Raw genomic sequence first — 11843 nt, forward strand, 5'->3', positions numbered from 1 at the left:
CCTAATAAACATCTTAATTTTTTAAAGTGCACAGGGGACCAAGGAGAAGAATGGAGCTGCATTTCAGTGGGTCTTTCTATCCCTTGAGAAAGCACCCAAACTGACAGCCCCGGAGAGCAGAAACTGGGGGATAACTTTGAAAAGGGGCGGTAAAATCAGAGCCCATAGGGCTCATACAGGCTCCAGGCCTCAGCCCCTCACTGAGCCTTTGGCTCTGCTGCGGAAGGGCACCCGGGGGAAAGTGGTTTGTGGCAGGAGCATCTGGAGGAGACCTAGACCACCGAAGAGCTAATGGACTGTGCCCGCTGCCAAAAGGAGCTCTCGTTTCAATATGGACTAAGTCCAGTGGTGTCTTTTCCTGCTTTTAATGAAGTCACCCTCATGCTAAAACCTTCATCTTACTGTTCTTGAAATGCAACAAGGTCTGTCTTCAAAATTAAATTACCCGAAGGAAGAAAATATTCTTACATACAGCTTTTTCTTTCTTCCATGGCTTGCCCCCCCAACCCGTCATGGTGTTTTTATTTGCTATTTAATGTAATTCTAAGAAAACGAACTTACATTATTAGAGTAAAAAAAATTAGTTACCATTCGTTACCCAGATCAGTAAACTCGGAGATGGGGAGGGGGCGTTATCTTAAAGAGGAAAATTCTTTTGCATTTATGGCAGTGCTTTGCAGCCACAACTCCATCATAATAAAAGCCTTCCATCTGCACAGCATGCGTCTTCCAATTGGAATCTATTATCTAAACCAGTGCTTCTCAATTGGGGTGATTTTGCACATCCCCCCCGCCCCCATTTGGCAATGACTAGAAACATCTTTGGTTGTCACAACTGGGAGGTTGCTACTGGCAGCTAGTGGGTAGAGTTCAGGGAGGCTGCTGAACATCCTACAATGCACAGGGCAGCCCCCATAACACAGAATTATCCAGCAAAATGCCAAAAGTGAGAAACCCTGCTCTAAACTGAAAGAAAGCATAGTGAAGTTCATTTATCTCCTACAACTGCCTGAGTTCAAGCCAAGAACACTGAAGGCGTCATACTAGCAAGGAACAAACTTGAGAGCACTTACAAACATCAAGCAGGCATTAAAAACATTTTTAAAAATTAAAAAAAAAAAATCAAAGTCACAACTTGTGTTCTCTTCCCTTGGTAGCCTCCAGAGATGTTAATAACCAAACACAAGGTAATATGGATTCACTTCAAGGCTATTTATTACCCTTCGCAGTAAAAGAAGCCAGGGGCTGGGCAAAGCTTGAGGGGAGAAAAGAGCTCAAAGAGATAAATGAACGTTCTGTCACTGCAGAGCTGTCACAACAAACTTGTGTCGGAGACAGGGTTCGAACGGGTAGATATGAAGGGAGACAGGAGGGTAAAGGTGCTAAGCAAAAGGGAAAAGCCAGCAGAGAAATGGGCAAGATTGCAAATAAAGTGACTTCCCTTCTGTGCCCATAAGGGTGAAATCCAGGCGAAGCACGCCGGTAGCAGGGAGGGCCCTAGAGGCCAAGTATGCTAGTATGGACAACGAGACAGGCAAAGAAGGGCTAAAAGGAAGAGCTGGCAGCCACTCGGCCAAATGCCTTGCACACCCCAGACACCTTCCTGCCACGCAGCTTGGCCTTCCAGGCCTCCGGGCTCCCTACCTCAGACCTGAAGTCCCAAATAGAAGCAAGCACTTGGGGAGTTCTCCTGGAGGCCACAGCCCTGTCCACTGAACCTTGGTCCTGGAATGCCCCAGCACCCCCACCTCTCCAACCCCTGGTGCCTGGCTCAGTCCCTCCCTGTCCAGGCTGTCCTGGAAGGCGTTCCTGCCAGCCTGCCAGCCTGCGTCTGGTCTGTGTGCCCCTGCTGGCTGGGGGTCCTCTCAGAGCAGGGACTGTGGCCTTTCACCAACACCTCTCTGGAGCGGCGTGCAATGCCTGGCACAGAGCAGGCACAGAGAGCGCGTGCTGAAGGAATATTTTGATAGTTAACAATTAGTCTCTCCCTGACCTTGCCGCCACTGGCGTGTGCTTCAGTAAAAGATGTCCACTACATCATTCCGCATACTCTTTCCCTGAACCTCATGACTCCAGTCACAAGTGAGCTACTTGATCTGATATTTCTGACTTGCAAATACTAGAACCCTAAGACCTAAGCTAGCACCTAATGCATACTGAGTTTCTTAAAAGAAACTGGTTGCTGTTGCAATGATAACAGCAATCATTGTACGAACATTTTAACAACAGAATCAAAGAGTTCTTATCACCAATGCGATAAAAATAAAAGAGTCTTTCTTATCTAGCTTATATTGGTCAGCACAGTGTGGCCAATGTATTCAAACTGTCTTTAAAAAGCCACATTTCCCCAGCATGTTGAAGCATGAAAGTCAAATCAATGATACAGCCTATCAAGTGGATCCCTTTAATTTGCTGACTATATTAAAAAGACAACAATTACTTTGGCAAATACAAGGATATACATAGGAAGTCTGTGGATACGTAAATACAAAGGTAACTGGAGATACACACAGCTGAACAACACAGGTTTGAACTGTGCAGGTCCACTTATATGCAGATTTTTTTCAATAAATACAGTACAGTACCATAAATATATTTTTCTTCCTCCTGAATTTTGCGATGTTTTCTTTTCTCCAGCTTACTCAATTCTAAGAACACAGCATATGAAATATATAACATACAAAATATGGGTTAATCGACTATTTGTTATCAGTAAGTCTTCCAGCAAACACAGGCTATCGGTAGTTAAGTTTTTGGAGAGTCAAAAGTTACACATGGATTTTCAACTGTGCAGGGGTCGGTGCCCCAAACGCCCCACACTGTTCAAGAGTCAGCTGGTATACACACGTATCTGTGTATAGGTATGTAGATACACATATCTCCAGTTCCCTTTGTATATTTATCTATATAGTGTGCGTGGTATGTCTTTTTTTTTTTTTAAATCACAGGGGAAATAAACATTTTCCCAAACAGCATTCCTCTCCCCTTAAAATCTCTTACGTTTTCTCAGTCTGTTGCTTTTTAACTAGGGAAATATGCAATCTCTATTCGTTTGGTTTCTTTAGTGTAGCAAATACCCTTGTTTATGCTCAGAACATTTATAGTTTCCATTGAGAAAACAACCACCTAACAGACTTCTTTGCTGATAGTGATGAGGAATTTATCAGAGATTAAAGTACAAATTAACCTGCATTCTGAGTCACTACTCATTTTACTCTGCTACAGTCTAGGACAGCAAGAAATTCCAACTCCTGAAAGCAAATGCTTACACTACTTACTGTTGATATTAGCATCAAACTCACCACATCATAAACAAGAACTCCCCACTGTTATCTCTTCTTTGAACTGAAGTTAAAATTATAAAATGGTATGGTGGCCTCATGGGATCCCTGGTTGAGTTTACTTGTGTTTATGAAACAATTGCTCCTTCTACATGGGAAGAGTCTAGCACACAATGAATGAATGATTGAATGAATGAATGAATGACAACAGACCAAGTTGACTTAAGTCATTAGAAGGCAAAGTGGACATTTTTGTAAGCTGGAACAATACTTCAGTTATTACATGTAAAAACATCACATACACTATCATGTTATAAATATAATAATAGATAACTACTTTACCGAGTTGTAAGGCATGTAATAGTAGATAATAAACAGTAATGGTAGTTGAGCAACAAGTGATAGTATTAAGTAAATAACATTTGGTTAAAGAACCAATGAGCCGCGCTGAAACTACCAAACCGGAAATGGGAAGAAAAATAACTCAGGGGCCCAAAGTTGGCGAAATGAGTCTGTCTGAGGTGTCACTCCTTCACACTCTCTCACTAAGCTAGAGCCCAGGGGGGGACTGCCACTAATCATATTCCTCCTCCTTCCAGGACTTGAAACGAATTGTCTCATGCAGAAACACAGTTGCTTCTAGAAATAAACACTGTTAGGAAAATAAAGCACATTATTTCTCTCTACACTTATTAAAGGTCTACTGAAAAATCTTGCTCAAAACAGCCAAAAGTTATCTTTTGTCATCACCACTGATACCGAACAAATTTGTTGGTTTGAGTGGCGTAAAGTGAACAGACGGACAGAGCTGGGAAGCCCCTCAGCTCACCCCTTGTTCTGTCCTGGAACCTACAGTAGCTCCTGGCTAGTAGCCAATCACATCATTTCCCAACTACAGCCCTACCGTCCTGGGCACACCTGTGTCATGGCACCCTATTCCCACTACACCAGGAGCCTCTACTCAGCTTGGGCCTCTGCTTGACGCCCTTTCTGAGCTCCTGCCCAGGCATGACTTCCTCCTTCTCTCTCTCTCCAGGTCATCCTAACTTACCTCACCCCTTCCAGGGAAGCTTTTTTCCCCCCATTTGACTTTCATGGCCCACTTCAACTGTGAGCTCCAATTTACTGCAAGCCCACTCCACTCCAGTATTTCTAAGTGCCTGCGTTTGTGCACAAGGAGTGTCTCACAGACCTCGCTGACCCTTACAGTGCCTAGCACAGTGCTAGGGACATGATAGGTACTCAGTAAACTTGGTGCTAACGTATCATAGGTGCTCAAGTAAACTCTTCTTTTATCTACCAATGACATGCAAGTGCTCAACTGAGGTAAATTACCCCATGGATTCAATCCAAAGAATAGTTTTGTATTAATTACCAACCTACTTAAGGCAAGAATGTTTTCTGGTCTTAATTATTTGGTCTATTATTTTAATTGTCACTTCTCAATTAAAGACTCCACCACATGCTTGCAAAACACGGAGAGCTGAATCTTCACAAACAAGGCAAACTGAACAAAATATTCTCCAAGGTTAGTTTTCCAACAGCATTCTGAAAGGGGTCACTGATGTAATTACACATATAACTCTTAGGCTTCCAAATTTTGTGTTAGGTAGCTTTCACTAGGAAAGCTCCAGATAACTCTGCTTTGAAATATCTACGTGATTACCTCAACCCTTCCTTCCCATCTCATTGTAAGAGATAACCAAGGCAGTATTCAGGGGTTAAAATATTTTCTAGTAGCAAGGCTGTTACCTTCCAGAAAAAGAATTAAAAAAAAAAACAACCACCCATAACAAGAACCCAAAAAACAGAAAACCCGTATCACCAAAAAAATGTAAAATGTTTCCGTCTTGAGGGGCGAGGGGGATCTATTTTAAATTTACAACTGCTTAAAAAAAAAAAAGGCTTCAAGAACCCCCAAATCGAGGAATGTTGGGTAAAAGACTGGCAGAACCCCTTGGAGAGCTCCTGTGTGGCCCCTCCCTCCAAACCCGGGTTCTTAAAACGCATTTCTTCTTTCAGCCTGCAAAACGCAGCTTTGCCCCGAAATCATTCCATTTAAAAGGCCCCCACCCTCGAGGAAACATTAATCTACTTTGCAAACATGCGTTCCAGTCTATGCTTTACTGTTTTTTTTTAACTCCTTTCCTCCCCACCCCCACTTTTTTTTTTTTTTTTTTTTTTGTACCTTGAGACAAATGTTTTTTTCCCCCAGAGTTGAAAGCTGTCCAAAAACAGGACCACACACGCCGCCGCCTCCGCAGGCCCGCGCTGCGCCAGCCCCCCGCCCTCCCCGGCGCGGCGGCCGCGGCCGCCGGGGGCGCGCACACTCCCTCCAGTCGGAGGGGTGGCCTCTCTCTGCCCCCCCCCCCTTCTTTCTCTTTGGACGTGGTGGGTGGGGGTGGGGGAGGGAAGAACGCCGAGGACGAGAGCCAGGAGCCGTGAGGCCTCACTCGGGCCGCGTCTTGGGCGCGGCGGAGGCGAGCGGCGGCGGCGGCGGCAGGCCCCGGGGGCCCCCGGCCGCGCGGAGTGGTCCGTCCCGCGGAGGGGCCCCGCGCCCCCGCCGGCCCGCCCTCGCCACTCTCTCCCACAACACCTAGCAAAGCGCAGCGCCCCGAGTAGATTACAGCGCGGCCTTTGTCGGGCGGGCCTGGCTCCCGGCCAGGCGCCCAAACAATAAACAATTCCCCCTGGTGCGGGCAGGGGGTTCTCGCTCGCCACAGAAAGGCTCTAGGTGTATGCTGGCAAATATCTTTATCAGTTGGAAGGAGGAAGGGAAAGGGGCCCGGGCTGGGGGACGAGAGGGCGCCGCGGCGGGCGCTGGGTCTCTTACCTTCCACCCACAGCTCCTCCACGTTGGTCTCGAGATTAGCTGCCTTTAATCCCACAGCGAAGGCCCCAAATATGAGGAGGCCCACAACCAAGAACTTGCCGCAGTTTTTTTGAATGTAACAACCCAGTTTAAATAAGAGTCTCTGAAACTTCGCTCTCAGCCACAGCGGCGCTTTCCGGCCAGTAGCTTTCCCCTGAGGATGAAGCAGAAGGGAGGAGTGAGCGCCGGGGAGTCGCTGCCCGCGCGCCCACGCCCGCTTGCGCGCACCCGCCCGCGGATCCCGCGACAGCCGTGGGGAGGGGGGGGTGCCCTCGGGCCTGGATCTCAGGCTGGCCCAGAGTAATGCGAGCGGCGTGGGGAGGCCTGGACATAAATCAACGTCGGGATGCAGCGTAGGACCTGCACCTTGGCGACAGCAGGGGTGCCCCCACGCACGACCCGCTCAGCATCCCCGAAAATGTCTTGAGGGGGCTGGGGAGAAGGGCTGCAAGAACAGAGGGAAGGGGAAGCCGAGGCAGAGAGGAGAGAAATCACTCAACACAGGCAATATTCACACCGGAGCTGGGAAGGGAGGGGCTGCGCAATCTCTACGTTGGAGCCCACCATTTAAGAACCAGCAAACCACAGATCGCTTCCCCGCAAGTCAAGCGCCATCCTTCACCCCTCTCCGGGTGCGCCGGCAGGGCTGGGGGGCTGGGGGACGAGCGCGCTCTGGGAACAATGTATTGCGGGCTCCCCGATCCTGACCCCCGCCCGGCGTGGTAGTAAGTGGGGATCCACGTGGTGAGCGCGGCCGCCGGAGCTCACTCGAGACGCATTTCCAAAGCGTTGGGAGACGCTGTGTGAGCTGAATTAGGAAGTGGGGCAGCCATCTGCAACTTACGACAATATTTGTGATCGGAAGAGGGCAGCCACATGGATCTTTCCCTCCTCTCCCTTCCCATCTGGTTAAACGTAAAAAGTAGCCAAGTGCACAGGGGAAGGGCCCAGGCCGGCGCAGGCGGGGGTCCTGGCTGGGCTGTGGCTGCTCCCGGCGGCGGCGTTTCCCCGGCGCTGGCCGCTGCCCCGGCGGGCCCCCGTCTGGGTGCTCGCCTTCCCCGGATTCCACACATTTCAGCGAGCCTCGTAAACACAATGAACCCGGCCGCTTGGCAGACCTGCACCGCGGATTTAAGGTGGCAATTTGTTTACAACTTTCCCTTTCCCCCCAGGCTCTCAGGAGAGGTGGCTCAAAAACTAAAAAGGAAGAGGGAAGATGCCCTCTTCCAAGGACAATTTTTAAGGGGGCAGAGATTTCATGCTCAACAAAAGCAAAACCGGCTGCCAAAAAAGGAAACCACCTTTATTTCGGCTCCCTCCCCCCCTTCCTCTCTCCGCCTCCCTCCACTCCGCCTCCCCCTCCAAGATGTTAAGAAATGTGGCAGCATTACAGGGGTTTAGGTTGCAAATAGGGGCAGGGGCGCGAGAGCAGGGGTCTCCAAGGCTGGGGGCACTGGGCAGTGCCGCGCTGCGGCCGCCCTCGAGGTGGTCCACTGTGGACCGCTTTCCACTGCTCCGGAAAAGGCATGCCGGGGAGGGAGCGTACACACACACACACACACACACACACACACACACACACACACACCCTTCACCCCCTGCGGACCTCAGACAGCCCTTTCCTCCTAGGACCGGAGGGAGGGTTTGAATTTTTCAATCCCCACTTGTCTGCTTCTTTTCCTGGAGAGGTGTGTGTGAGTGCGTGCGTGCGTGCGTGTGTGTGTGTGTGTGTGCGTGTGTGTGTGGCGGGGGCGATCCCAAAGAGGAAGAGGAGGGAAGAGTGGGAGGAGAGGAGAGAGTCTGAAATGCACCTTGGAAATCTGCTCCAGAGCGAAGGCGGCGTCGCAGTAGCTGGGCCGGTGCAGATAGTCCCGGTCCAGCACGGCGTTGCGGCGCAGCCCCCCGGTCCGTCTGCGCCTCCCGCCGCCGGCCGGCCGGCCGGGGGCCCCGCTGCAGCTGCCGCCGCCGCCGCGGTCCTGGGGCTCGGCGGCGTTACCAGCCGAGGCCATGTTGCCGCCGCCGCCGCCGCCGCCGCCGCTGCCGCTGCCGCGGGAACCGAGGCTTCCCGGGCGGCCCGGCGCGCTGCTGCCGCCGCTGCGGGCTCCCGGCGCGCCCGGGCGCTCGGCTGGCGAGGACGCTGCTGGCCGCCGGCTGTTCGGGCTGGGGCTCCGGTTGACAGACCTGCTGCTGTTGCTGCTGCTGCCGCTGCTGCTGCTGCTCACACGGCGGGCGCTGCTGCCGCTGCGGCCGCAGCCGCTGCCGGGGAGTCAGACCCTGCGCCTTCCATTGCCACATTGCGCGGGGGTCCCGAGGTCTCTGCGGCCGCCGCTGCCCACATCCAGTTCTCCGGAGGGCGAGAGCCGGCGCGCGGAGCCAGCCTGTCCTTCGGGCGCTCGCGCGGCGCTCCTCGAGATCCCCAACTCCCCCTACCCGCCCCCCGCCCCGCGCCGCGACCCCTTCACTGCAGAAAGCGCCAGCAAATCCCCGCCGCTCCCGCCGGCCTCGCCGGCTTCCTCGGCGCCTCCCGGGTCTCCCGAGCGGCCGCGGAGGGTAAGCGCAGAGCCACCGCCGCGGGGTCCGTGGGTGCCCGGTGGGTCTCAGCGCTGCCGGGCCGGGGCAGCCGCCGCCGCCGCTGCTTTCGCGGCGGCTGCTGCTGGCGGTGGCGGCTCCTGAAGCTGCTGCTCGGGCTGCTCGGGCTCTGGCTGCTGGGTTCGCGGCGGCTGTTCGGTCCCGGACTCTGCTTTCTTGTGCTCCTCGCCGACCCGCTGGACCATTCTGCCCCAGTGCAGCGCGCCTCACTCGCTCCCGGGACCTGGGGACTCCGCTCTGTGTGTGTGCAGCGGGCAGCGGCCGCAGCAGCTCCTTGATTCAATAGATGAGATGGAAGAAGAAAAAAAAGAACTCTCTCCATTTGGAGAAAGAGGAGGAGGAGGGGAGGGGGTGGAGGGGGAGAGACCGAGCGAAAGAGAAAAAGGCTGGAGCTCCCGCCCCCGGGGCTGTCAGATGGCTTGGGTTTCTGCGACGCGATTGGCTCGCGGAGGGCAGAAATTACTCAGCAAACATGACTATTATTAGCTGCTTAGCAACAGCTCACCAAAGTAGAGAGACCACCCAGGTAGGCAACCCCAGTGTGTGCATCCCCGGCTTCGGGGGGAGCCTCCGAGAGCGCCAACCTCCTCGCATGCAATACTTCCATTAAGGAATGCTCCCCCCTCCCTTTTCTTTCTTATTCCTTTTCTTTTCAACAGTGTCTTCTTTTTGTAAGACGCCTTTTGCGCGCGCACACACACTCTCACACACACATACACCCACGAGCATTTGCCTTGCGATAGACACGGGGGGAAATGTAATATTTTTTTAAGCGCTTAAACAATTTCTGAAATTCCTCAAAGAAAACCCTTTCAGAGGCACCTTGGCCTCGAGCTGCAGCAAATACTGGGAGGTCCGGCTTGAATTCCCAGGCCTGCACCAATAATGACAGGGTGCTGGATGGTGCGCCAGTGCGTGCCAGATTTTTTTTTTTCCTCTCTTTTCTTTTCTAACTAAAGAGAAGACTTAGGCTCTCGCAGGGAACAACGCCTCGCATTAAGATAAACAAAATGGAAAGTTAAAGAGGAAAGTAAGGAGGTTGGGAAAAGCCACCCTTTCTTAAAATCCTCCCCCCTCCCCACCCCAAAACCCACGGCAGCACAGTCCCCGTTTGAAGGAGTCAGTGTTTTAAAAACGTGGAATCCAGACACCGAAGCAATCTTGTGGAAGCAGAGGCGTTTTTATTTGAATCTTTAATATGACATATGTAAAGGAGAAACAACAGAATCCTTTTAACAACCAGGAGCAACGGAATTGTTTCATTGAGAAAAAGTTTTCCTGACTATTTGGGGTTCATTTGGACTCCCCCCTTTTATTACCCACATGTCCTTGTTTAAATTATTTAAAGCCCGTTTCAAAGGTTTTAATTTTTTTTTCAAAAACTGGTACGCATCCTGTTATATTTAATAATAGCGTGACGTTGGGGAGAATAAAGGCTTTGATGTTGGATTCATTCAAAACAAATTGTGCGCTGATTGCGAGGACTTGTCAGTACACTGCGGCCAGTGTCACCGAGACATCCCGGGGATTCGCTTCCCGTTGGGGAAGAAAACACGCGACCCTCTGAAGTGGATCCTGGGGCCAGAGACAAATTAAACTACCTACATAGTTCCGCTTTTTATTTAAAAATATAATTTTTGAAGAGCGTAATTTGTTTTTCTTGTTTGCAAGTTATTAAATCCTCCCTGGGATAGGGACCAGACCCACAAACTTTCGATTCTGCTTCATTTTAGTATTTTTCCCTTTCTTTTTTAAAAACGTGGTTGAACTGCAGAGGGGGGCCCGCGGCAGCTAGAAGCCGACTGCAGCCGTGAAATGGGGCAGTGTGGCTTTAAGATGCACACGGTGTGTGTTCATTGAAAAAAAAAGAAGAAAGAAAGGAAAGGAAAGAAAGAAACCCAGATGGAGGGAAAGGGGGAGGAGCGGGGAGAAGGCGGAGCCCACGCGACCACGTGACCCAGGGCCGGGCCGGGGCGGCGCGCGCTGGGCGGCCAGGAGGCCTAAGCGCGCGCGCGTGTGCGTCCGCCTGCGCGCGCACCCGAGCTCCGGGACTCCCCGCGCGGCCCAGGCGGAGCAGGTAGGGAAGCCGGTGCGCTTGGCTCGCGCCGGGCGGACTCCCAAGTCTCCAGCGCGGCCTCCCGGGAGCCCAGAAGAGGCTCGCGCCCCGCCGGCGCGGACGGACGTGCCGGACACGCCGTAGTACATTCCTGAAGGCGGTCCGGCCCCCTTACGTTGCCCAATGTCCGCGCGGCCTCCCCGCGGCCGGCCAATGGCCGAGCACACGGGTCCCTTCCCATTCAGCGGTCGGGTGTCCGCGGGCCCTGCCCGAAGGGGACTGCAGCGGGGCGCTCAGGCCACCGGGGCAGCCCACGCGGCTCCCGGGGGGGGGGGGCTTGTCCGCAGCCCTCCCCGCCCTCTTCCTTCCTCTTTAGCGGTTTCCCCCTCCGTCCTTCTTTCCCTCTCCCCTTTCCTTTCTCCTTCCTCTTTCACCCCTTTCTCCTCTCTATCCAGCCTCACCACCTTCCTTCTAGCGTTTTCTCCTTCCTGGTTTCAGTGGGAGGCCCTGTCTCCTGAATTCCAAACCCACAGAACATGTGCGGTACCCCGGGCGGGGTAGGGTGTCCCGCAGAATAGAGACAAAGAGCAGAAGTGTCTGGGGGTGTTTACGAGATCAAGAAGAGGACCGGAGTACCCGGCCAGCGCGGAAATTCAAAACGCAAAACTCCGAAGGAGCACGTGATTTTGTGCGCCGCTCTGGGAGGGCTGCTAAAATCCAGAAGGGAAGGCAAGCACCGTGCAATTAAAATGACACATTAATAAATAATATCGCAGGAGGACTGGGCTCGACACATAGCAAGTTTAATCTTGAAGCTATATCCTGATTTTTTATTATGTTTGATAAAGAACATAAAGTAGGAAAGGAGATTTATTCCACCTTTTCTTACTGAGTGGTTCTGCAGACGTTTCAAGTCAAACTGTTAAGTGCTTGCCGCTGGAAATTATTTTTTAGAAAGTTGGGGGTTGTACCCCTAGTTTTACATGTCAGTTTATATTTGAATCGTGCTGTACAGCAAGGTAATCATGTAGTCATAGGTTGCTAC

The 11843-nt window shown here is 52.1% G+C and overlaps 1 protein-coding gene across 3 annotated transcripts in view; it reads right to left on the reverse strand.

The window, feature by feature from the left end:
- Positions 1–8177, reverse strand: part of PTCH1 (patched 1) — a 61570-nt gene extending 53393 nt beyond the window's left edge. For 2 of the 3 annotated variants that reach the window (XM_045780832.2, XM_045780831.2), the window contains exons 1-2: positions 7965–8177; positions 6115–6307 (exon numbers count right to left, since the gene is read on the reverse strand). In XM_045780832.2, the coding sequence (XP_045636788.2) occupies positions 6115–6307; positions 7965–8162 (391 nt within the window). In that variant the 5' untranslated portion in view covers positions 8163–8177. Of the gene's footprint in view, positions 1–6114; positions 6308–6997; positions 7429–7964 lie in introns of those variants that run through there. The other variant, XM_045780833.2, reaches the window with a different exon arrangement.
- Positions 8178–11843: the final 3666 nt, after the last annotated feature.

The sequence above is a fragment of the Ursus americanus genome, chromosome 34 (genome assembly GCF_024610735.1).
Source record: "Ursus americanus isolate L20-20 chromosome 34, mUrsAme1.1.p, whole genome shotgun sequence".
NCBI lineage: Eukaryota > Metazoa > Chordata > Mammalia > Carnivora > Ursidae > Ursus > Ursus americanus.